Below are 25,619 nucleotides of genomic sequence, written 5' to 3'. Positions count from 1 at the left end.
CCTGGGGCTCGGCTGGTGGAGGCTGGGGTGGCCCCTGACTTGGGGGCCCAGGGGATGCAAGCAGGGGCCCTGATGAAAAGGGAAGGGCCTCGGCTTTCTGAGTTTTCCGAATTTGAGGTACAGCCTGACTCCCCAAGAAGCCTCAAGACCCAAGGCTACAAGGTGTATGCGTACCTCTCCTACTCCACCTCCACTGAAAATCGGACAAGACCTAAGAAGCTAGGGCTAAGGGGTGCCCATAATGTTCCCACACAAGCCACTGAGAGGGGAGATAGATACCCAGCTAGGCCCATCCCAGAGGCAGGGCCCCCATCCTTCCCAAAAGATCTGAGTAAAGGCCTGAGATACCAGGCCAGGAGGTGGGTGTGAGGCAGAAGTGAGTGACAAAACCTCCTGCCATCCCCAGCCCAAGCCACTCTGGTATTGTCAGGGTGGGTCACCCAGAAGTCGGGGAGGGAGGACAGGGAATGGGCTGCGGCTCCTCTGAGCTGTGAGGGGAAGAGGAGTTGACAGGCCTACCAGGCCTGCTGGCAGGAGCCACTACACACAGGCACACACACACCCAGCACCTCTGATTCAGAGAGGGTTTTCCAGAGGCAGCGGGGATGACACACAGGCTGGTGGTGTCCCCCGCCGGGAAGAGCTTCTGCAGTAGGGCAGACTTTTTACCTGTCCAGGCTGCCTCCACCTGCACCATTGGAAAAATTCCTCAACCCCTCCTCATGCTGATTCTGGGTTCTTCCTCATGGGCTCCCCATCCTAAATGTGGTTTTCTAAGTAGAGGGTAAGTAGAGGCAAGCGACAAGTACAGATATTTCCTGAGTTTGAGATAGGCAGTGTCAGTGATAGGGCAGGATGACCCAGGAGTCTAGTTCTCAGGCATGGGACCTGCCACTCTCAGCCTAAACAGCCCAGTCTGGAGACAAATTTGCCCCATTTCTCTGTCCCCATAGCCTGAGACCAGAAAGAGGAAGGAAAGCAGCACGGCCAGCAGATGGGCATGTGGGGATGGGAGGATGCCAACTTGAGGCAGCGGGTTAGAAACGGCTGGGAATAGATTCTGAGGTGGAGATGCTGGATGGGGCAGGCAGGGGCAGGGGTGAGGGGTGAGGGGCAGGGGCAGGGGTGAGGGGCAGCTACCTCTGCTGAAGATGGGACTTTCATAGGGGATCTTGTTGCGAGTCTCCAGGCTTGAGCAGTTCCAGCGCTGGTCCCTGAATTGGTGTTGGCATTCGTGGATAGCGATCTGGATGCCCTGTATGGCTGAGGCAGCCACATCAGGGTGACGCACACACACCTCCATCTGCCGCCGGCTCAGGCCTGGCAATGTTAGGCACACTGTGTTGGCATTGAGCACAGGCTCCGGGGGGAGGCGGAGGTCCAGAATGTCATTGGGTGCTGACCTGCAGACATGTGGGGTGGAGTGGGTACGTGTTTTCGGGGGACCAGGAGAGCCCCATCTAACAACACACACTCTGTCCCAAAGGCCATAATCACTCCCTCTTCCAACCTCTGCTTCTGAAGGTTGGGCCCATCAGTACACTCCTCCACATTCCTGTTTCCTTGACCTCCTCACAATCATCCTGCTCAATGCGACTCACTCAGCTACCTGCACACCCACACAGGTAAACGTGCAAATGCACACACATCCACCATGCTGTGGCCACAGTATTTCCTACGCACATTCCCAGGCATAGATGCCCAAACACACAGGGTTCCCCAGGAGCCCACTCCCACAGATATGTTTCAGTCACATTCACACAGACACACCTCTGCACACATTGTGGTAGACACACAAACCCAACCCCAGCACACTTACACACATGCACACTTCATCATAGTTACAAACACACACACAAAGACACTCCCATTCACACATGTGTTCATCTTAACATACATTGACCCATGAGCTTTCACATGCACACATGGGCACATACAGAAACTGCTGTTTACCAACACAGTTTGCTGGGATCCTGGGCTCGATTGAAAACGCACACACACACACACACACACACAGCTCTTGCAGCTGCAGTCTCTCACTGATCCCACCTGGGCTACCCTCTTCCAGCCTTCCAACCCCTGCCGCTACCTGGGGCTGAGCTGCAGGAAGGAGTGAGGCAGCTTGGGCGTACTCCTGGGGTGGGGGTGCATTCCCCCAACAGGGCAGGAACTCCAGACTGGCACTTGCTTCCCCACACGCACACCTCCCCTCCTAGTTGCCATCATACTCCTGGGCACTGCCTTGTCTCCCTGGACTGCCCATATCCTGTCACCAGTCCAACCCCCTCCTATGAGGGAGCTCACTGCCTTTGGTTGGGCACTAGCACTTTCCTATGACCCTGTCCCTCCCTTCTTCCAGGGTCCTCTACCCCAGCAAGAGCATCAGAGGCCCCTGCGGGGGCCTGGGGTCTCAACTCTCTAGGAGGGCGGAGCATGAGGTGAGGGCTCACCTGGGCATGGCAGCAGCCAGCAGCAGTAGGAAGAACAGGAGCACCCAGAGCGCTGGCCGCGGCTGGGGCTGGGGTCGGAGCCGAAGCCAGGGGCGAGGGTGGGCGCTGCCCATGGCGCGCAGGCCCTGACGGGCTGGGAATGGGGGGCTCACAGCCCGGTGGGACTGGAGAGCCAGGGGCGCCGGCGCATGATCGGCGGGGGGTCGGGGCGGCTGCGACACACAACTCCGACTCGGGTCAGGGCTCCCGGAGCAGACGGCGCCCGCCTCCCCGCTCCATGGGGCAGCACCCCCGGGCACCGCCCTCGGGGGGGGCGGGGGGTGAAGAGCGGGCGAACCGGGCACCTCCTGGCACAGGGGTCCGGGGAATTTCCCGAGGCCCCCCCGCGACAACTCCCGGTGCCTCTCAAGGGTAAGGGGGGCCTGGAGGTGCAGCGGGCTGGGGACGGGAGGCTGGGGTGCCGGGGAGCCCTCCAGCGCAGCGCCGGGAGCCTGCGCTTCCGAGGGCGTGCGAGGCGGGCTGGCAGGGGCGGCGCGGTCTGTGTCGGGCCCCACTGCCTGGAGAGTAAGTGACTGTCCCGGCTCGGGGAGCTCTGCCGCCTTCCCTTTCCTCCCCCCACCCCACCATTTAGTGTCTCAGGGCTCTACCCCACGTGACGTCACGCGGCGGGGCGTGGAGGCGTGTACGAGTCCCGAGGCCACTGCGTCCGCTGGGGACTGGGGGTGGGAGCGTCCCTGCTGAGGGCAGGAAAGGGAAAGGTGTTGGGGTCTGTGCGCGCGTGCACAGGAAGAAGCCTGTGCGTGGAGCGCGCTGGGTTGTGTGGGGGATATGTGTTACCGCGAGGTGTGTGTGCCTGGCTGAGACGCAGCTGCTGGGGAGCGCCCCCACCCCACCCCAACACACACACCTGCAGGGGCTGGTGGGGAGGGGCCGGCCTCTCCGTTTCGCCTCCCCGACCAGAGGAGGGACTTCCCCCAGGCCTGCCTGGTGTTAGGCAGGTGTGGGCTCCTGCAGAGGAGTTTGGCAGCCTCTGGCTTCTACTCTCCTTTGCTGTGTGACCTTAAACAGGTGCCTCCTGCTCCTGCTCACGGAGACCCCCTCTGCCCCTTTGTGAAATGCGGCTCATAGCAACCACCTCGTCTCCTCAGTGAGCCCGGGGAGGCAGCAGTGTCAGGCCCCCAGTAAATGCTTGCGTAGGAGCGCCCTGGGTGGCACGCCCTGGGAGGAGGCGTTGGAGAGCCTTTTAACCCTAGAAGTGGCCCTTGAGATAGTTTACTTAGCTCCCCTTTATTTCACAAGAAAATATCGAGGCTCAAAGAGATCACACAGCAAATTAGCGGAAGAACTAGCACCGAACGCAGCTCTCCTGACTCCCAGCGCAGCAGCTGCCGCCCCAACACTGAGTGTTGCCTGCCTGCGCCCGCAATACTCTGTCTTGTCCTGGCCCTCCCTGGCCCCACCTGCACATGGTCCTCTAGGAGCTCCCTAATACCAGCCTCCTGGCTCAGGTCTACTTCTCGCTGAGATCTCTTCCTGTCCCTCCACCCCAACTGAACACTGGGCCCCTCCTCGATATAGGGCAAGTGTGCTGGGCCCAAGCAAGGGCCTGAGAGCCAGAAGATAGGGGAAAGGCAGCTCTGCCTTCTGTTTCTGCTACTAGCCTGGGCCCTAATAGTGGATCCTGCTCCTGCCCTGTGCCCTCGGCATCCTCCTCTGTAAAATGGGCACAAGCCTCCCACACTTTACACACACGCCCCTCTCTCTGAAGAGAGCCCCTGCTGGCTTAGGGACAAAACTATGGGAGCCTCTGGGCTCAGAGACAAAAAAGTGCCCATTCCTGGAATTGCCCATCCCTGGGGAATTGAACGGGGGGGTGGGGCCCTCCTTGTCCCCAGACTGTCAGGTGGTGGGGGGCAGCCTGAGCAACAGCAGGCTGACGGCATACTCCCCCCTCCTTTCCCCCTCATCTCTGCCGGCAGCCACCGCAGCTGTCAGGAATTAAGGGCTTGAGGCTGCTGGGGGTGGGGGTGGGGCAGTGCGGGGTGGGGAGCAGTCTGGCTGGACTGCAGGAAAACAGCCAGGGGCAGCAAGCAGACTGCGTCAGCCAGAGCCTTATTTGACCCCAACTGCCCCCTGCCCTCCCCACTCTCCCTACCATGCTGCAGAAACGGGGACAGCTTGGGACTAGCATTTGGGAAGGGTAAGCGGTAAGGGTAGGGGTGGGACCAGACTCAACACAGGAGGCAGGCACCAGCCCAGGATGGGAGAAGACACCAGCAAGCTGGAGAGTCATGTTCTCACTGGCTGTTGGGGATACTGAGGCCCAGAAAGAATTAGGAACATGACACAGGGAAGGGATTCTTAATCAGCTTGCAGATGTCCTTATTCTCCATCCTCCACTCACACTAGCATTTCCCACGCTTGATGCAGCACAAGTATCCCCTGGGGTGGGCCATTGTGGGAATGCAGATTCCAGGCCCCATGCAGTTGAATCAGCCTTTCCAGGGAAAGGCCTGGGGGTCTGTCTTTCTAGCTAGCATCCCCAGTGATTCTGGTGGGGACTCCTTTTGGGAAATGCTGCTGACCTGATTGAGGAGCTGATTTAGTTTCCTTTGGCATCTCTCTGATGAGGGGGGTCTCTTTGCTCCCCCACCTCCACTGTCTGTGAAATACAGAGATGCAAAGGAGACAGAGAAGACCTTTTCTTAAAAAAAACAACTCAGGAGGCAAATAGTGATTCCTGAGGCTTGCACTCAGGCGTGGCTCTGCCCTGGTGTCAGGAGGGTCTAGGAGTACCCAAGTCAGAGCACTTCTCAGTGAAGGGAGGGGAGGGTCTGTGTCAGTCCAGAGCCTTGGCAAGTATGTAGGTGAGGCCCAGAGAATGTCTGCAGCTGGGGTTCCAGCCCCATATGACCCACACCATGGCCAAGCCCCTATCGGCACCCCCTAGTCCCCACCCTGGCCCTGCCCTGGGCCCTGGCCCTCAGCCCAGCCCCAGCCCCCGCAGCCGCCGCCTAAGACCACAATTACAGGGGCCACTGGGGGGCGGGGGAGCACTGGGGATGAAAGGCAGCTTGGAGAATGGTTCCAGCTGTGGCAGCTCTGGAGAAGGTCACAGGGAGGAAGGGCCAGGGAAGCATGGGGGTGAGAACAGGTGGGACCCTCACAACCCGAGCCTAGCCCAGTCCAGCCCCAGCCCAGTCCTGGTGCCCAGCTGGAGAAGTTTGTCTTGGGGTAGAAGAAAGCCAAGGAGCCACAGACCAATAGGGGGGCTCTTCATCCCGTTGTCCAGGCCTTAGGGGCTACCAACCCTCAGCAAGGTAAGGGGGAATGGCTTGTTGCTCCAGTCTCCCCAAACTCCTAATGTATTTGGTCATTGAAAGAGAAGGGAAATGTTCCCCGAGCCCGTGGTCTCAGGCTGATCCTAGGCCTTCCACTCGGCCTCCTCACCCATCTGCCTGTGTTCTGCCTGTTCCTGATGTGGTCACACGCACATCTGGGGTGCCTCTGTGCACTTCCCCCATCTCCCCAGTTCCACATGTCCCCTGCCACTCAGCCAGCAGGGGACTTTGATGGCTCAGACTGCCTGGGGCTGAGCAGCTGGATGAGCAGGGGTGGGTGGTGGTGGGAGCTCTACTTCCGGCCCCTTCCCAGGCAGCAAGGAGAGAGCACGGATCTATCTCAGGGCTCAAAGAAGATGAGGCTAGAAGTCCCAATGGTGCCTCCCGGGTCATCATTCCCAATCTTCATAGAAGGCAGTGCCCAGACGCCTTCAGGGCTTGGTCACAGAAGATGGACTAGTAACATATGACCAGCAGTTTAGAGATGGAAGTGCATTCTCCCAATGTGCTAAAAAGCAATCAGGGACCCCTATTAGGTGATAGGAAGTGCTCAGAAAGGTTAACTGATTGACCAAGGTCAAGCTAGCAAACGAGGCGTTTTTCATTGTATCATACTACTTCCTCTGAATTCTTTTTAACCTGCCTAGGGTGGTGCCAGTTCATGCCACTTTCCCAGCTTCCCTCTCTGGCATTGTGGAGGAAGATGTCCAGCATCATCTACCCTATCTCACCCCCTGCAGGACCCAGCAGTGGTAGAGACCGGAAGGCTGGCATCCCAGCCCTAGGTCTGGGCCTGCCCAGACGTCTCAGACAGTCTGGAACCCTAGAAGCTTGACCCAAGCTGTTTGTAGGTCTCCTTGCTTCCTTTCAGCCCTATCCTCTCCTGCCCACCACTCCCTTGAGTTTCCCAGATGTCCTGCAGGTCCTGTCTCTCTGTGTTAATAGAGAAGCTGGGCTCCGCATGCCCCCTGGTGGTCTCTGAGAGAAGTGCAGGAGTTTGGGTTTTGGGGGGTTTTTTTGTTTGAAGATAAGAGCAGAGCTTTGGGGAAGCAGATCTGTGAATATAAACCTTGCCCTCAGGGAGCTTCATTTATCCTCTATGTGGACCATTATGTATTTCCACTGTCTCCTTTGGTAAGTTAACAGAGTTTCCTTTGGTCAAGGAGTTCTAAGTCCAAATTCTCCATGACTTCTCTGAAGCCCAGACATTTGACCCGAGGGAGCCAAGAAGAGGCAGAAAGGAAAACCCTGGTGCCTCAACCTTCCCCCTGCAGCCTGACACCCCTCCCCACCATGAGCCTTGAGGGTTGAAGCAGGCTAGGTCACCGAGTGAATGCAGGAGCACTGCGGGGGAAGGACAGGGGTCCTGGAAGCCACGGTCTGTTACATCCAGAATAAGCTCCCTTTCCTTCTGTTTTATTTGAAGAACTGTGCTTTGCTCCCGGTGCCCACCCCGCCCCCCTATGGTTCTAGAGAGGCTGTCAATTGCAGGCATCTCCCTAGACGTCATCTCCCTGGACACCATTATTGGTTCAGGAATAGGCAAATGACCAAGCTGAACAGAAGTCCTTGGGACTTCTGTTGGAGACAACTGGGAAGGTCATTCTTCCTTTTTTTGGATCTAAGACTGCATATAGAGCTGTCATGGAGAAAGTCTGCAGGAGGAGACAATGAGGACAGTATGCCAAGAGAGGCAGAGATAAGCAGAAACAATAGATGCAGAGGTGAGGGAGAGGGAAGGAGATGAGAAAGAAGCCTGTGACACCATGTGAGCCCCTGGGTTCAGTTGTACCTGAATTCAAACTAACCTCTGGACTTCCCCGGTATAAGAGCCATTCATTAATTCTGTTTGGCCTCAGCTAAAAGTCAGGTACCTTCATTTGCAATCAGGGCCTGCCCAATATCTGCAAAGCATCATATGTCTATCCCCATTCTCACAGCAACTATCATTTATTAAACATATGTTTGACAAATTATGTATCATGAGCTATGCTACAGTCTTTCATATCTCAAAAAAAAAAATTATCCCAACAATCCTGCGAGGGTGTGGGACAGATTATGATGGCTGCAAATTCTTTGCCACTCCTCCCATTGAGAGGTGGAATTAATTTTCCCTCCTTTTGAATTTTGCCTGGCTCTGTGACCTGTTTTGACCAATACAGAGTTACAGTGATGCTATGTAACTTCCAAAGCTGGACTTAAGAGACTTACAGCTTCTGCCTTCAAGTTTGGTACACTCTCTTTTAAAAGCCAGTCTTGTCCTGGCGCGGTGGCTCACGCCTGTAATCCCAGCACTTTGGGAGGCCGAGACGGGCGGATCACAAGGTCAGGAGATCCAGACCATCCTGGCTAACACGGTGAAAACCCGTCTCTACTAAAAAATACAAAAAACTAGCCGGGCGAGGTGGCAGGCGCCTATAGTCCCAGCTACTCAGGAGGCTGAGGCAGGAGAATGGCGTGAACCCGGGAGGCGGAACTTGCAGTGAGCTGAGATCCGGCCACTGCACTCCAGCCCGGGTGACAGAGCGAGACTCCGTCTCAAAAAATAAATAAATAAATAAATAAATAAATAAATGCAAGCCAGTCTTGGCCAGGCGCGGTGGCTCACATCTGTAATCCCAGCACTTTGAGAGGCTGAGGCGGGCAGATCACAAGGTCAGGAGATCAAGACCATCTTGGCTAACACGGTGAAACCCCATCTCTACTAAAAATACAAAAAACTTAGCCAGGTGTGGTGGCGGGCGCCTGTAGTCCCAGCTACTTGGGAGGCTGAGGCCGGAGAATGGCATGAATCCAGGAGGCGGAGCTTGCAGTGAGCCGAGATCCTGCCACTGCACTCCAACCTGGGGGATAGAGTGAGACTCCGTCTCAAAAAAAAAAAAAAAATGTCAGTCTTATGTAAGAAGTCTGACTATCCTAAGGCTAACATGCAGCAAGGAAGCCCAAGTTAGCCACATGGAGAGAATGAGAGCACAAGAGAAGCTCTGTGCCCTAGACATGTGAGTGGGGGCTTCTTGGACTGTCCAGCACAGCACCGTCAATACTGCAGCAGAATGTAGCCATGTGAACCCAAGCCAATGGTTCTGCTGCATAGAGCGGACTTACCGAGCTGAGTTCTGACAAATCATGACCTCAAAAATCCTGAGAAGTAATTACTTTGGGGTTGTTTCTTATGTAGCAATGGATAACTGAAACAGAGCGAAATCCCTTTGTATAAAGAAAATGAGGCTAACTTGGCCTATGTTGTAAAGTTCTAAGCAGCAGCACCAACTGCAAACCCAGAGTGTCTGACCCCAAAGCTCATTTTTTTTTTTTGTCTTCCATACCTTCATGGGGGAATCATTCCCCATTGCAGTATTTGGACTGGAGGAAAGTTGGAGGCTCTGAGTCCTGGAAGTTGGGCTATGCCCTCCCTCTTTCTCTCTGGAGGAAGATGAGAGCTCAAGTTTCAGCTCTGGAGAATCCAGAACTGCTCTCTGTCTCCTCACTTTCACCATCAGCTTTCCAAGAGGAACCAAAAGGAAGGAAATATTACTGGGTGCCAAGAGAAATGTTGGGACAAACTTGCTTCCTCTCCCTCTAAGTGTGATTAGAAATGCTGTTCTGGGCAGTCTTTTCAATGTGAATGGGGGTGAAGTTAGTTTTGATGGTAACAAAACCTGGTGGAGCTAATAACATGTGTTCATCACATTCTACAGTTTATAAAGTGCTTTAATCCCATGGGCTTAGGTATCCCCAAAAGTTTACCCAGAAATTCCCCAGGAGTCACAGAAACAGACACAGTCCCCTAAAAATTAAGACAAGGACGAGTTTGAGAGCTGAGCATACCATCGGAAGCTTCTGATGCCCCTGTCCCTTTAAAGAGGAATTGCTAGTTCTTCTCCGGCTTGCAGATCCAGGCCCTAGATGTGTGACAGGAGTGAACAAGAAGAATACCAAGGGGGGATAGTGAGTTTCCAGGAGAGGCCAACCTGGTCGGGAGATAGGGACCCAGGTGATGGCCCCTAAGGTGCTAGTTCTAGCAAAACTACCTTCTTCTGGAGCCTGGCAGCCTGAAGATGGGTCTCCCCGCAAACTGTGGGTCCAGCCCTAGTGGTTTAAATATCTTTATTGATACTAACCTCACCCACCATCCCGTGGCCAGCAGTTCTGGGGAGCCCAGTATCCAGAGGCCTTTAGACTGACTTGTTGGTTTCCTCCTAGAGGCCAAGGGGAGGGAGGGCCTGTACAGTGTCCTTTAAAAGCTCCCGGAGCGCCTTTTCGGGGCCGTCCGGCGCCCTGGGCCTTCGTAGGTGGGTGTTCCTCTCAAGTCCGTCGCCTCACCATTTCCAGAGGCATGGGAGTTGGGCTTTGGCAGGGAGAGGCTGGGCTCGAGCGGCGCCCGGTGCCGGTGCCCTGAGGTCCCGGAGGTGCGAGCCACCGCTGCGCGAAGTCAGTCTAGGTGCCGGGCGGCGGGTCAGAGGCAGAGGCTGAGCTCCTTGCGCACACGGCAGCGGTGGCACTGCACTACGCAGCACCAGTGGAAACGGCACAGGCAGTTCTCTTCGAGCTGCACGCTCTCCTGGCGGTGCCCGCGGCCGCAGCACAGCAGGTCGCAGCCACTGAGGTCCGGGGCGCTGCTATTGCAGGCGCGGCCGCGCGTGCCGGGGGAGCCGGTGCGTCGGTTGGGGGCGCAGAAGTCGGGCGAATCAGCGGCGTAGAGGAGGTCCGCTCGGCCCGGCGGCTTGAGCGTGCGGACGGCGGGCAGTAGGGCCTTGCCGTCGTTAGTGCCCATGACGCGTGAGGCGCCGTGGAAGCGCTCCAGCAGCCGCGCGCCCACTTCGCGAAACGGAGGCAGCTTCTGCCAGCAGGTTCGCAGCGCGCACGAGCCCGACAGCCCGTGGCATTTGCACTCGGTGCGCGTGTGGCTCCGCACGGCCTGCGGGGAGCAGAGGGGCGGACGCATGTGGACAGATGGGGGTGCAGGGAAGGGCCCAGTGGATGGACAGAAAATAAGATTGGGAATGGGAAGTGAAAGGAAGAGGAAAATGCAGACAAAAGAAGGAGACCGCAAGTTCAGGAGGAGGAAATCAAGGAAAGGACAGCTCGGAAGGGAGGAGCAGGAGGAATGGTGAGGATTGAGTAGTATGATGATGACGAAGCAGGGAGACGGGGGACAATATGCAGCGCAGAGATTCCAGGGTCCAAAGCCAGGGGGTGGGGGAGAAAGCAGAATGGACAGCAGGGATGAGATTCTCTCTGGAGGAGGGGGGAGGTGGCAGCTGTGGAGGCCTAGCCAGCCCCCTGCCAACCTGGCCCCCTCATTCCTACCCCTCACAGCCCCAGGCAGGGCTGAACAGAGATGCAGAGCCAGCCGCCTGGGCGTCTGTCTCCGCCATCCCGCCCCAGCCCTCTCGGCAGGTATGTGGGCCTGTCCGGACATTCCTCTTCAGGCCCCCTCCTCTCCCTGCCCGATGCCTCAGGCCCGAACCCTAGAGGACACGGTATGTATGGCCGTGTCCCTGGAGAACCCTAGAACTGAGGCATAGGGTGCAGGAGGGCCGGCTGGGAATGCAGTACTGAGAGTGGAACCCAGGCGGCCTCTCCCCTATTCACTGTTTGAAGCAGGGTCTAAGATTTCCAACCCTACCAAGGATTGATGGCTCAGAAGACCCAAGAAAATCATTTTTGGAAGCTCAGAATCCAGGGGCTAACCTGACCTTTTGTCCACAGCCTGAGTCTACCCTGCCCCTTCCTAGAACCATCACACCCAGACAACCTTCTTGCTCCTGAAGGAGAGCTCCTGGGGCTCTCCTCAATACAGAGGGGAGAGGAGAGGCTGCCATAGCTCTGGGCAGGTGAGACCTGGGCTGGGGTTGCTGGGCAGCCAGTTGGCAAGTGCCCAGAATTGGTCACAGCTGTCCTGGCCTCCACCTGACTCCCTCCAACCTCCACCAGGATTGGTTCCCTGTCCTTCGCTCTTTTCCATTGCCCCTCAGACATGTTCAAACTCTTTCTAGGCCTCTCTCACTCCCCCTGACTTCCCTCTACCCAGTCCCCAGACCTTGCCCTAGCTTCTATCCTGTCTTTCATCCCCACCTTTGTTTTATTCCTCTGCCCCTGCCCAGGCATCCAGACCCCCTACCCACTGCAAGCTTTGCTTCACCTGTCCTGTCTTGAAGCTGTGCCCTCTCTACCTGGGGTCACTAAAGACCCTCAGTCCTATTCCCTGAGTATCCCTTCCCCATTCTGCCCACTGTATCGCCCAGCATCTGGCCTTCTCAGACCCCCAAGTGACTCCTTCTTGAGGTTGGACACCCCTCCTCCCACATGTTCATCCATGCTTGCAGCCCGTCTTTCCGCACATGCCCACTCCCCCACACATTAACGCCCCCTCCACCTACACGCCCTCACTCCTGCCCACACTTTCTCAAGCACGCTCCTGCGCCCACACTCACATTTCCGCGCACACTCACATTTCCGCACACACTCACTCCGTCGTGCCCCTACGCACCAGCCGGCCCGCCTCGTTGTTGTGCAGTTGCACCAACGCGCGGATGTCTCCGCGTCCCCGCTTGTGCCGCGCGTCCATAAAGAGCCTCGACTTCTCGTCCCCGAAGTCCACGTCGTCGCCGCAGCCTCCCCACTCCCAGGCGGAGCTGCCTTCCGGGGAGCCCGCGGGGCCAGGGGGTCCGGGGGTGCCGGGCAGGCCGGAGGGCCGGGGAGGGGCCCGCCCGCGGGGCGCCTGGCAGCCGCACTGCAGCAGCTCGCCCATGGAACAGGCCTGCGTGACGGCGTGGCTGGCGCCCGCCGCGGTGATGGCGAACACGAAGGCCGTCTCTCGAATGTCTGCGAATGCAGAGAGGTGCAATCAGCACGGGTTGGGGAGGTCAGCTGGGGCCTGGGACCTGAAACCTGGGACCAGGGGCCTGGGAGGCAGGGTCCTTGCAGAGTGCCCAGATACATGCGACGGGGAAGTGGGGCTCAGGCAACTTCAGCGAACCAGCTCCCCACTCCTCGGGTCCCCCAGCCTGGAGAAGGCAGCCCCACTTCCGCCCCCTCCCCACACTGACCCTGCTGCAGGATGCGTCCAAAGGCCTTGCTGTGGCTGGAGCAGTTCCAGCGGCGGAAGCGGAACTGGAACTGGCACTCTCGCACCCCGAGCCGGGCGCCCCGGGCTAGCTCTGCCACTACTTCCGGCTCAGCCTGGCACAACTCGGCCTGCCTCCCGGCCAGCCGCCGTGCCTTCCTGCAGATGCTGATAGGGTCCATAACCAAGGGGCTGCCCACAGCCCTGGAAAGCAGATAATAGCAAGTCAGGGGTATAACCCTTATAAGGGCTTGGGGTGGAAGGGAGGGAGACCAGCCCTACTTAACCCCCAGCCGGGAGCTGAGACATGCCCTCCCACCCTACCCCCAAACTGCACTTGAGATTGTCCTGCCTGGCTCTCCTACTATTCCATGTCTGCGTCCCCTCTTAACTAGAGTCTATTCTGATAATTGCTACAGAGCAAAGATTCAATCTTATCTTCCTGCGCACATCTTTGTAAATAAATCCTCATAGAAATTTGACTGAAGGTGAAAGCAGCTGGCACCAGGTAAACCAAAGTTAAAACTCAAACGTGTAGCCCAAAAGGGTGACAAGGAAAAGAAATCACAGAAGAAAGATCAAGAAGGCTGTCAAGAGAAAGTATGTGTCATCAAGAGATACCAAAGAAAAGTAAGCAGTATCAAGGAATGATATGGTCCTAGTGGACCACAAGCTGGATATGTGTCAGCTGAACAGCCCGGATGAAAGGCAAGAACAATCCCAGGAAGAGAGAATGCCACAAGATGTCAGAATGGGTAGGGAATGGAGCCTTGCTGAGAAAAGTCATACCCCCTCCGTAGCCCAAGTTTCTCCTGTAAAATGGGTGTGTTGGGCTTTCATCTCTAAGGTGGGACCTCCTACCCTGATATCTTCTGTGTCCCTGAACTGAAGAGCAGGAGGAAGGAGCTGGGGGCCAGGTCTCTGAAGCATTGTTGGAAAGTAGGTGACACTGACCCTTCTCCTGCTCCAGGATCTGTGGCTTTTTTTTTTTTTAATTGAGACAGAGTCTCGCTCTGTCACCCAGGCTGGAGTGCGCTGGCGCGATCTCACCTTGCTGCAACCTGCACTGCCCAGGTTCAAGCAATTCTCATGTCTCAGCCTCCCAAATCGCTGGGACTAGAGGCATGCACCACCGCGCTTGGCTAATTTTTTTGTACTTTTAGTAGAGACAAGGTTTCACCATGTTGGCCAGGCCAGTCTCAAACTCCTGACTTCAGGTGATCTGCCTGCTTTGCCCTCCTAAAGTGCTGGGATTACAGGCATGAGCCACCACACACAGCCAAGGATCTGTTGCCTTCTCTGAGCAGAATGGCAGTGAACCAAGCCCTACCTATTGGGGTGACATCACTGCTGGGGGGCAGGCAATGTTTCGCTTGGTAGGGGAAGACTCCATGGGAAGTTTCATGCACTTCCAGAAATCCCTCCACTCCTGACATTCATTCTGCCTGAGGAGAGAGCTGACATTTCGTTTCTGTACAGCAGACCCTTGAAGGTTAATTCTGTAGGGATTCACACCTGGGGAACCACTTTCATCAGCTTGCTCCTATTTGAACACTTAGCTGGGATCCCCATCTCAAAGGAATGAGTAGAGCATTTGGGAACAGAGGGTAATTAGAGACCACCCAAAAGTTCTTCAGCAGAGGGCAGAAAAAAAAACTGGATGGGGGTAGGGGTCCCAGGAGATAGAAAATATAGAGAATGCTGGTAGGTGGTGCCAGAGGTCAAGGTGGCCTACTTTTCAGTGTTGCTTTAGTGCATATCCGCCCCACTGTCCCCATTTGCTCCACAAGTACAGGCTGCCCAGGCATGTTCTGGCTCCACAACAATGAAATGTGATGGTCTTAAATAGAAGCAAGAGGAATTTAGGTCTTAAGGTAGAACTCTCAACACTAAGGACAGAGGTGCTTGAAGAGGTGGTGCAGGAAGATGTGTAGTAAGCTCAGTCCTTTATGGTCTACAACACAAACACGTGTGTGTGCGCGTGCATTCTCACGGCGCGCGCACACACTCACACACACACACAAAATCAGGTTGCTGCTGTCATCCTTACCCAAGTAGCTCAGGAACCAGATGTCTCTCAGTGGAGAGGCTACAGTCCACATCTTCCTTCCTGTGTACTTAAGACCAGCCCAGCACTGGCCCCCACCCTTTCCCAGCCTAGATAAGTAAAGCAATGGAGGGTGGGTCAGGGCATCCCAGTGACCCAGTGACTTTTGAGAGTTGATTGGTCTCTATGGATCCATCAATCTATCTGTCCCTCCGCTGCCCATATATCCTACCTCATTATAAGAAGGATTGGAGGCAGCTTCCAACATGGCTGTGCAGGGTCAGGAGATAAGACTATGAGCTTTTTGAGCATTAGGACTGCCTTATTTTCCTTTGCATCTCCTGGAAGACTTAGGTACTTAGTTTATATCCTCCCCCAACCCCAATTTGTATTACAAATGAAATTGTGTAGTATGAATTCTGTGCTATATGTGAATAATACCTGTAGTATATTATACAACAAACATCATTTAATATGTGGTTTTGAATGAATAAACAAGCCATCTAAGAGAAAGTTCTCACTTGAGCCCAGGCCCCTGTCCACATCTTATTTCATGACTCCTAGTTCATTTCCTCAAACATGCTCTTTTCCCCCACTGGGAGTCAGAGGCAGGGAATGAGTCCTCTCTGCAGTCATCCAGCTCCTTATGTCTGGGGCTCCACCTGTGAGTCGGGGACTCTGCAAGCTCATCTTCCCCTCCCCCGCTGCCCCTACTTCTAAGTTCCCCAGCCCCTCCTCCTCAACCCTGCCCTCTGCTAACTCCCTACTTTCCCAGGGTTGACTGGCTTTATCTTCCCAAGGTTACTCTACCCCATCCTTCTCCTCTCCCTCCTCCTCCCTTAAGAAGGCAGGAGGGAGTGGAGATGAGCAAGACAGAAAGACAAAAACCTCTTGACCTTCTCTGTTTCGCAGGGACTAGAGACAGGGAGAATCATGAGGAGTATGGAGGCCAGGGACTTTCAGGAGGTGGGGCTGGGGCTGGGGGGCTGCCCCAGAGCCAGTTCCTGGTCTGGGTCTGGCTCCCCAGGCTGGCTGGCTGCCTGGGAACTAGACTTGTTTACAAGCTGGTCAGGGGGAGGGATGGGCAGTAGTAGCAGCTAGAATCCCAAGGGACCAGTTTGTTCCCTGCCCTCCTGTCCTTGCTCCCATCCTAAATACATAGGAAATGAAACTCCAGAAGGGGCGTGGCAGGGGGCATTGGGCAAAACACCAAGCTTTGCTTCCGATCTCTGGTTTCTGTCAACTCTGTGTGGGCTGAGCCACTCTGAGCAAGTCAGTTCCTTTTGTGGGCTTCAGAAAAACTGAGGAGTTAGCATGAGAGACTCACATACCCCCTATAACTTTGGCTTTTGACGCCACATCAAGTAGTATCTCCCCCATCCCCACTCACCTTTCACCTTCCTTCCTTTATGCTTCCTTAGACAGTGAACTCTGCTTTTCAGGCCTTTGGGTCAGCATTGGCCTGGGATCAGCCCAGAGAAGATGTGCTCCTTTGGGAGAATTTGCCTGTTTTGGGGTCTGACGCACAGTGGTGGTCATACACAATATATAGGATCTGGGATCCTCATCAAACAGCCATTCCTGGGCATAGAAAAAAATGAGGCTACCCCTGAAAGAAATAAGTTGCGGACAAGAAGGGGCAAGCCTATGGATGGTCATTCTAACCAGCTTGGCCTGCACCAAGGTCTCTCTACTAAGGACCATGGTTGGTAGGATCAATTGCCCAGGGATGTGGTATCAGGGGCCAGCCAGTCCCTGTTGGCAACATCTGTAGACCTAAGCCCTGGAGGTCCTAGATTTCTGGCCTAACCTACCTTTCCATCTCTTGAGTCAGAGGGACAAGAACAATGTCAGAGATCCCCCAGTTCAGCCCCACCCATCTCACCCTCGTTATGCAGATGAGCAAGACAGGAGACAACTGACTCTGGCCACTGGTGGGGGGATCCCTATTGCAAGACACAGTAGATGAATATTTCAAACACAAACAGTGCTGTAGGGAAATGGGCACGTTAGATATCAGAAGACTTCCGGTGGCCTCCCACAGCATCCTCCACACAGCCCCGTACTCCTAGCAGGGTTGATTAACTCCAAATATATTCCAGATAACATCGCTAAACTTCTGGACTCAGACCCACCCTAAGTCATCAAAATCTCAGCATCTCTCCAAACTCACCTCAGATCCCACTTGCCCTAAGGAGCCTCCCTGGGCCCCAATCCCCACCGACCTTCCTCCATGCATCTCCCAAGGTGTCACTCATTTGTGGCGGGGAGGGGAGTGTCTGTTATCCTGCCAGTGGTATAATTAATTTTTCATGTTTGCTTGTCTTATCTTTCCAACTAGGTAGAAAACTCATCAAAAGACAATAAGCTCATGCATGGGCATTCATGGAGTACACTCAGGGTTTTTTTGGATCCACCAGACTTGAGTTTGGATCTGGGCTCTGCCATTTGCTTGTTCTATGATGTTGAGTGAGTCCCTAGCATGTGAAGTTGGCACTTAGTCTTCATTAGATGGATGATGAGACTTAACCTCCTGAGCCTCAGTTTCTTCAACTGTCAAATGAAAATAGTAATATCCACCTCCCTCCCAGATTACAGATGCAGAGAACCTGTCCAGAGAGTGGGCTTCCTCCAACTACTGGTGTTTGTCTTCCCACTCACACCCTTATTCATCTTTTGAGCCTGCCCAGTTTAGGGCAAACCGTAGGGTGCAGGCAGCATTGTGGATTTCCAAGAACAACCTTTTCTCCAACTCTCTGCTATTTCTTCTCAGCTTGGATCCAGATGTGTATAAGAGACAGAAGCAATGGAGGGTGGGTCAGGGCATCCCAGTGACCCAGTGACTTTTGAGAGTTGATTGGTCTCTATGGATCCATCAATCTATCTGTCCCTCCACTGCCCATATATCCTACCTCATTATAAGAAGGATTGGAGGCAGCTTCCAACATGGCTGTGCAGGGTCAGGAGATAAGACTATGAGCTTTTTGAGCATTAGGACTGCCTTATTTTCCTTTGCATCTCCTGGAAGACTTAGGTACTTAGTTTATATCCTCCCCCAACCCCAATTTGTATTACAAATGAAATTGTGTAGTATGAATTCTGTGCTATATGTGAATAATACCTGTAGTATATTATACAACAAACATCATTTAATATGTGGTTTTGAATGAATAAACAAGCCATCTAAGAGAAAGTTCTCACTTGAGCCCAGGCCCCTGTCCACATCTTATTTCATGACTCCTAGTTCATTTCCTCAAACATGCTCTTTTCCCCCACTGGGAGTCAGAGGCAGGGAATGAGTCCTCTCTGCAGTCATCCAGCTCCTTATGTCTGGGGCTCCACCTGTGAGTCGGGGACTCTGCAAGCTCATCTTCCCCACCCCCGCTGCCCCTACTTCTAAGTTCCCCAGCCCCTCCTCCTCAACCCTGCCCTCTGCTAACTCCCTACTTTCCCAGGGTTGACTGGCTTTATCTTCCCAAGGTTACTCTACCCCATCCTTCTCCTCTCCCTCCTCCTCCCTTAAGAAGGCAGGAGGGAGTGGAGATGAGCAAGACAGAAAGACAAAAACCTCTTGACCTTCTCTGTTTCGCAGGGACTAGAGACAGGGAGAATCATGAGGAGTATGGAGGCCAGGGACTTTCAGGAGGTGGGGCTGGGGCTGGGGGGCTGCCCCAGAGCCAGTTCCTGGTCTGGGTCTGGCTCCCCAGGCTGGCTGGCTGCCTGGGAACTAGACTTGTTTACAAGCTGGTCAGGGGGAGGGATGGGCAGTAGTAGCAGCTAGAATCCCAAGGGACCAGTTTGTTCCCTGCCCTCCTGTCCTTGCTCCCATCCTAAATACATAGGAAATGAAACTCCAGAAGGGGCGTGGCAGGGGGCATTGGGCAAAACACCAAGCTTTGCTTCCGATCTCTGGTTTCTGTCAACTCTGTGTGGGCTGAGCCACTCTGAGCAAGTCAGTTCCTTTTGTGGGCTTCAGAAAAACTGAGGAGTTAGCATGAGAGACTCACATACCCCCTATAACTTTGGCTTTTGACGCCACATCAAGTAGTATCTCCCCCATCCCCACTCACCTTTCACCTTCCTTCCTTTATGCTTCCTTAGACAGTGAACTCTGCTTTTCAGGCCTTTGGGTCAGCATTGGCCTGGGATCAGCCCAGAGAAGATGTGCTCCTTTGGGAGAATTTGCCTGTTTTGGGGTCTGACGCACAGTGGTGGTCATACACAATATATAGGATCTGGGATCCTCATCAAACAGCCATTCCTGGGCATAGAAAAAAATGAGGCTACCCTTGAAAGAAATAAGTTGCGGACAAGAAAGAGCAAGCCTATGGATGGTCATTCTAACCAGCTTGGCCTGCACCAAGGTCTCTCTACTAAGGACCATGGTTGGTAGGATCAATTGCCCAGGGATGTGGTATCAGGGGCCAGCCAGTCCCTGTTGGCAACATCTGTAGACCTAAGCCCTGGAGGTCCTAGATTTCTGGCCTAACCTACCTTTCCATCTCTTGAGTCAGAGGGACAAGAACAATGTCAGAGATCCCCCAGTTCAGCCCCACCCATCTCACCCTCGTTATGCAGATGAGCAAGACAGGAGACAACTGACTCTGGCCACTGGTGGGGGGATCCCTATTGCAAGACACAGTAGATGAATATTTCAAACACAAACAGTGCTGTAGGGAAATGGGCACGTTAGATATCAGAAGACTTCCGGTGGCCTCCCACAGCATCCTCCACACAGCCCCGTACTCCTAGCAGGGTTGATTAACTCCAAATATATTCCAGATAACATCGCTAAACTTCTGGACTCAGACCCACCCTAAGTCATCAAAATCTCAGCATCTCTCCAAACTCACCTCAGATCCCACTTGCCCTAAGGAGCCTCCCTGGGCCCCAATCCCCACCGACCTTCCTCCATGCATCTCCCAAGGTGTCACTCATTTGTGGCGGGGAGGGGAGTGTCTGTTATCCTGCCAGTGGTATAATTAATTTTTCATGTTTGCTTGTCTTATCTTTCCAACTAGGTAGAAAACTCATCAAAAGACAATAAGCTCATGCATGGGCATTCATGGAGTACACTCAGGGTTTTTTTGGATCCACCAGACTTGAGTTTGGATCTGGGCTCTGCCATTTGCTTGTTCTATGATGTTGAGTGAGTCCCTAGCATGTGAAGTTGGCACTTAGTCTTCATTAGATGGATGATGAGACTTAACCTCCTGAGCCTCAGTTTCTTCAACTGTCAAATGAAAATAGTAATATCCACCTCCCTCCCAGATTACAGATGCAGAGAACCTGTCCAGAGAGTGGGCTTCCTCCAACTACTGGTGTTTGTCTTCCCACTCACACCCTTATTCATCTTTTGAGCCTGCCCAGTTTAGGGCAAACCGTAGGGTGCAGGCAGCATTGTGGATTTCCAAGAACAACCTTTTCTCCAACTCTCTGCTATTTCTTCTCAGCTTGGATCCCTGCGTCTCCTCCTCCTCCATCCAGCCCTGCTCCTGGACCAAATGTACCCTCTAGGACCCTCCTCTTCCCCAGCAGGCCCTCCTGGGTGGATCACTGAGGCCAAAGGGATCACAGCCCACTGGTTGCCCAATGCCCTCTGAAGGATCTCCAAGTCAGCCTCCCTCTGTTTCCCCGCCCCTGCTCCTAAGGTCCCCACACTGACCCCACCTCCCACAAGCCAGCAGAGGGAGCCCTGAGCCCTGGGGCTGTGAGTGGGGGTGGGGGAGGTGGGTGGTGGAGAAGGGGCAGAAAAATGTTGCCTGACGGCTGCTGAGGCGGCTGGGCCCGGGCCTGTGCCCGCCCGCCTGTCCTGTCCTGCTCTGTCTAACTCGGTAATTACTGCTCCCCCTCCCCCAGCCCCTACCCCCACCCAAACCACCACATCAAAGCCAGTGATGCCCAGCTCCATTAACCCCTGCCTCCCCACTGCCCCCCAGCTACCCCATTCCCCCCTCACCACTCCTAACTCAACTTGGTTCCCTCTGCCCTTCCTCACCCATCTGTCTTCATCACTCTTGGGAGAAGTGGAGGCATTCCCTTCTCTGACGGACTTCGCTGTGCAATGGGCTTCCTATTGGTCAGGGCTGAAGCAGGCGAAGGTGCCCCAGGAGACTGTCCTGGGCCCTCTACTCGCCCTATCTGAGGGTGGGACGGGGGAGCAGGAGAGGCCTGTGAAAGATCCTGTGCCCCTTTCCTGATCTCCCACCCCCTTACAAGAATGAGATACTGAGCCAGAGGTGGACTCAGTCCAGCTCTGAGCTGCCTGGATTCTGGGTGGCCAGGGGCAAGTCATCTTTTCACTGCCTGTCCGTGACCTTGCCGCCCTCACATGTAAGTGAAAATATTGGACCTGATTGTCTCTAAGTGCTTTCTAGATCTACTTTCTAGATTAAACAGAGGTCTCGGAGCTGGAGGAACCAGCCAGAGAGGCCAAGGTGGAAGCCTCCCAGAGGCCTTTCTCTCCCTCAACTCCTCCTCTGGCAGTTCTGGAGAAGCACCCGAGGGAGTGCCTGGCCTAGGCAGGAAGGAGGGTGCAGGCTGGGGGTGCTGTCACTGACCCACAAAGGACAGGCGTCTATGTTCCGAGTGCCTCCAGCCACCCTTCCGCCAGCCTGACAACCCTGCCCTCGCCTCATCCCCTCCACAGTGGCATTTCTCCATCATAGTGCACATTCTGGAACCCCGCCTCGCTGGGCCTGGTGAGCAAACCTCCTGCTAACCTCTCCCCACCAACTCCTGGCTTCTGATGAGAACAGGGCAGGAGGGGGCTGCATCCCCCAGGAAACGTCTCAGTGCCAGAACTCTGGTGGGCTCAGGGCATGCTCTGGCCTGGATTGGGCCAGCCTCCTTCTGCCCCTGCCCTTTTCTGCTCACAGCCCCATTGTCTCCCTTCAGGGGAAGCTGCCAAGGCGGGAGGCCTGGAGGGGGGAATGGATGGCCAACCCACCCCCTTCCGCACCCCACCCTGGAGCTCAGCAGGGGCCAGCAACAGGACTGCCCACAATGGGTCAGGGCCCCAGATAAAGACAGGATGGGAAAGGGTGGTCAAGCCCAGCCTGGGTTGGGGGTGGCAGCTAGAAAACCTGACTGCCACAAAGAAGCTGGGGTCCTTTCCCTGCCTCCCTGTGGGGCCAGATGAGGCTGTCCTAGGCCTCTGGCTCCCATTTCCTTTTCCAGGAGGGGGGTGGATGAAAGACAAGATGGGATGGGGGAAGGGAGTGACACTGGGTGGTGTTTTCCCTAGTGGAACAAGGGGAGGGTTAGTTTCTTTCATAGAAAATATAAAACAGGACTGGGCACAGTGGTTTATGCCTGTTATCCCAGCACTTTGGGAGGCTGAGGCAGGCAGATGACTTTAGGTGAGGAGTTCAAGATCAACCTGGCCAACATGGTGAAACCCCGTCTCTACTAAAAATACTAAAAATTTAGCTGGCGTGGTGTCAGGCACCTGTAATCCCAGCTACTCGGGAGGCTGAGGCAGGAGAATCACTTGAACCTGGGAGACAGAGGTTGCAGTGAGCTGAGATCGCACCACTGCACTCCAGCCTGGGTGAGAGAGTGAGACACTGTCTCAAAAAGAAAGAAAAGAAAAGAAAGGAAAGGAAAAGAAAAAGAAGAGAAGAGAAAAGAAAAGAAAAAACAGAAAGAGGAAGAGGGAAGAGAGCGATTGATTTGACCATTCTATGAGAGTGAGCTATTTTCTACATTCATTGATTGGAGGTGTAAATAACGATGGGTCAGATGTTGTAAAGAACTTCCTGGGGGTGGGCAAGGCTGGAGCAGGGAGCAGAGCGGAAGTGGGGAACTGGTGACTGGGAAGCTCTCCTTCTCTGCCTCACTCCCAAGACAGGGTTTGACAGGGCCACAGCATAGGCTGGATAACCTGGATGCAATGAGGCTGGACAAGATGACCTCCAGAGAGCCTGGCCAATGTCCTGGAATCTGGGATTCTGTAATTCACAAAGATATGATTACAGAGAGAGAAAGACAGAGAGGCTGGAAGCAGAGTTTATTTTTATTGATTGATTGATTGAGACAGAGTTTTGCTCTGTCACCCAGGCTGGAGTGCAGTGGCATGGATCTCAGCTCACTGCAACCTCAGCCCCCCAGGTTCAAACGATTCTTCTGCCTCAGCCTCCCGAGTAGCTGGGATTATAGGTACCCACCACCACTCCTGGCTAATTTTTGTATCTTTAGTAGAAATGGGGTTTCACCATGTTGGCCAGGCTGATCTTGAACTCCTGACCTCAAGTGATCTGCCCGCCTCAGCCTCCCAAAGTGGTGGGATTTCAGGACTGAGCCTCTGTGCCTGGCCTGGAGGCAGAGTTTAGAAAGCATGCATCACATTGGAGTAAGGAGGGGGAGTGAAAAAGGTGGGAGAGAAACTTCTCAGGAACCTGGAGTCAGGTCTCCAAGCCAATTCCAAGGGCATGGGCCACACCCCTGCAGGACTCCCCTTTCCTGACCAAGACAGTCGAGTCACTCAAAGGTCCTGGGGTCCTCTCTGCTTCCAGCCTGGCTGCTGCTAGAATATCAGAGTGGGATGTAAGAGGCCGCTGCAGCTGCTTTCCTGGCCAGCACTGGAGCTCTGACCTGGCCAGGATTCTCTGACAAGTAGGGAGAAGAAGGCCAGTGAAAGCAGGTCCTGGGCATCGGGGAACAGCCTGGAAGTCCCTACTGGGAAAGATGCCAGCTGAAGTGAGACTGGGGGGCTGGGGGAGTGGAAGAGCCTCAGGCCAGTGGGAATTATTGGTCCAACCCATAAACCCACACTTGACCTTGGAGGGCACTGGTGGGGTGGGGAGGGATCAGGAGTGTAAGCAGAGTCAAAGATCCAGGGGAAGGGGGTCTGGGCTCAGACCAAAGAGATGAAGTGTCAGAAATAGACAGGTGACCAGGCGCAATGGCTCACGCCTGTAATCCCAGCACTTTGGGAGACCAAGGTGAGCAGATTGCTTGAGGACAGGAGTTTGAGACCAGCCTGACCAACATGGTGAAACCTTGTCTCTGCTAAAAATACAAAATTTCACCAGGCGTGGTGGTGGGCACCTCTAATCCCAGCTACTCAGGAGGCTGAGGCAGGAGAATCATTTGAGCCGGGAGGTAGAGGCTGTAGTGAGCCAATATTGTGCCACTGCACTCCAGCCTGGGTGACACAACAAGACTCCATCTCAAAAAATAAAAAATAAAAGAGGCTGAGCGTGGTGGCTCATGGCTGTAATCCCAGCACTTTGGGAGGCCGAGGTGGGCAGATCACTTGAGGTCAGGAGTTTGAGACCAGCCTGGCCAACGTGGTGAAACCTTGTCTCTACTAAAAATACAAAAACTAGCCAGGCATGGTGGTGGGCGCCTGTAGTCCTAGCTACTTGGGAAGCTGAAGCAGGAGAATCACTAGAACCCGGGAGACAGGTTGCCATGAGCCAAGATCGCACCACTGCACTCCAGCCTGGGCGACAGAACGAGACTCTGTCTCTAAGTAAGTAAATAAATAAATAAATAAATAAAAATAGAAATAAAGAAAGAAAATAAATAGAGGAGAGTGAAGGGGCCAAGGCAGGCAGGAGAGGCTCATTCCCTCTGAGGCACATCTGAGCAAGGCAGTTGGACACCTTATCACGGGGGCCCCTCACTCCTCACCCGGCACACCCTGCAGCTGTGGCCATGAAGGCCTCTGTGTTCTCCCACACCTGCCCGTGTCACCTCCTCCCCCACTCCCTTCTTCCTAGCTTCAGGGTCAGTCTCTCAGGGACCAGGCCGCTCTCCTTTGGCTTGGCTGCCACCCAGGAGTCCCTCCTGAACAAAGGAACCCCCACAGATATAGAGCCCAGAAAGGTGAATCAGCCTGTCCAACGACACTCCACAAACCCGTCTCCAGCACCAACACTCTCCTAGGCCTCAGGGCTCCTAAAGACAAGGTATCTGCCTTCCAGGAGCAGGGAAGAGAGACCTAAAGGACTGTTGTCAGCCAAATGCAGTAACTAGCATGGTTGCCCAATGTTTGTGATACAGTGGGAGCACAGAGAAGCCAATGGAAGGAGGACAAGGGGGCAGCTTCAGGGTGGAAGTGGTATTTTAACTGTAAGGATAAGAATGATTTAGACAGACGGGGAGGGAGGGGAAGGAAGACAATGGCCATCAGGGAGGGACCCCATCCCCATACCTTGAAAAAGGGCAAAGTTAGGAAAGGCGTTTATGGGGAAAAGAGATTCCTTTACAACATTTTCCTTGAAACTCTGGATTTTAAATTTAAATGAATTCCCTTTTTCAATCCTGGGGACCCTGGCCAGGAGAAGCTGGGTTGTGAGGAGGGCACCGCATATACTAAGTACCTCCTAAGGTCCTGTTATTCTACACGTCCTCCTACCTAACCTTCCCAGCAAGCCTGCCAGGTAGGGAGACTGTTATCCTATTTCCAGTCAAGACTGAGAGGTAGGGAAAGGAAGTGACTAGCCCAAGATCACAAACATAATGTTTAGATCTTAGATCTATCTGCTTCGAAGCTGCCACTGCATTATACTAAGCCGGATTAAAGGGCATGTGTTCCCTAGTTGGGACCTGGGTCGTCCTCGGTTCGCCCCTTCCGTGACACTCGCGTGGGACGGCTCCCCGCATCACGGAGGATTGCGGCCCGCCGCTCGCTGTGTGGGTATCCCACTCCCTATCTCTCCAGAGCACCGGGATCTGCCTCTCTTCCAAATCTGGGGGGCGAG

At 54.4% G+C, this 25,619-nt stretch overlaps 2 protein-coding genes across 2 annotated transcripts in view; both read right to left on the bottom strand.

The window, feature by feature from the left end:
• The window catches only part of WNT10A (wingless-type MMTV integration site family, member 10A), a 13,987-nt gene extending 10,747 nt beyond the window's left edge, over positions 1-3,240 (bottom strand). The window contains exons 1-2 of the mRNA XM_011964620.1: positions 2,451-3,240; positions 1,141-1,403 (exon numbers count right to left, since the gene is read on the bottom strand). Coding sequence (XP_011820010.1) covers positions 1,141-1,403; positions 2,451-2,563 — 376 coding nt within the window. The 5' untranslated portion in view covers positions 2,564-3,240. The remainder of the gene's footprint in view (positions 1-1,140; positions 1,404-2,450) is intronic.
• Positions 3,241-9,883: 6,643 nt separating this feature from the next.
• WNT6 (wingless-type MMTV integration site family, member 6) overlaps positions 9,884-25,619 on the bottom strand; it is an 18,462-nt gene continuing 2,726 nt past the window's right edge. The window contains exons 2-4 of the mRNA XM_011964619.1: positions 12,844-13,064; positions 12,285-12,619; positions 9,884-10,709 (exon numbers count right to left, since the gene is read on the bottom strand). Coding sequence (XP_011820009.1) covers positions 10,248-10,709; positions 12,285-12,619; positions 12,844-13,042 — 996 coding nt within the window. The 5' untranslated portion in view covers positions 13,043-13,064 and the 3' untranslated portion in view covers positions 9,884-10,247. The remainder of the gene's footprint in view (positions 10,710-12,284; positions 12,620-12,843; positions 13,065-25,619) is intronic.

This window comes from Mandrillus leucophaeus, unplaced genomic scaffold (assembly GCF_000951045.1).
Source record: "Mandrillus leucophaeus isolate KB7577 unplaced genomic scaffold, Mleu.le_1.0 Scaffold70, whole genome shotgun sequence".
NCBI lineage: Eukaryota > Metazoa > Chordata > Mammalia > Primates > Cercopithecidae > Mandrillus > Mandrillus leucophaeus.
The sequence above is the reverse complement of the archived record's forward strand: the minus strand, read 5'-3'. Positions and strand labels throughout refer to the sequence as shown.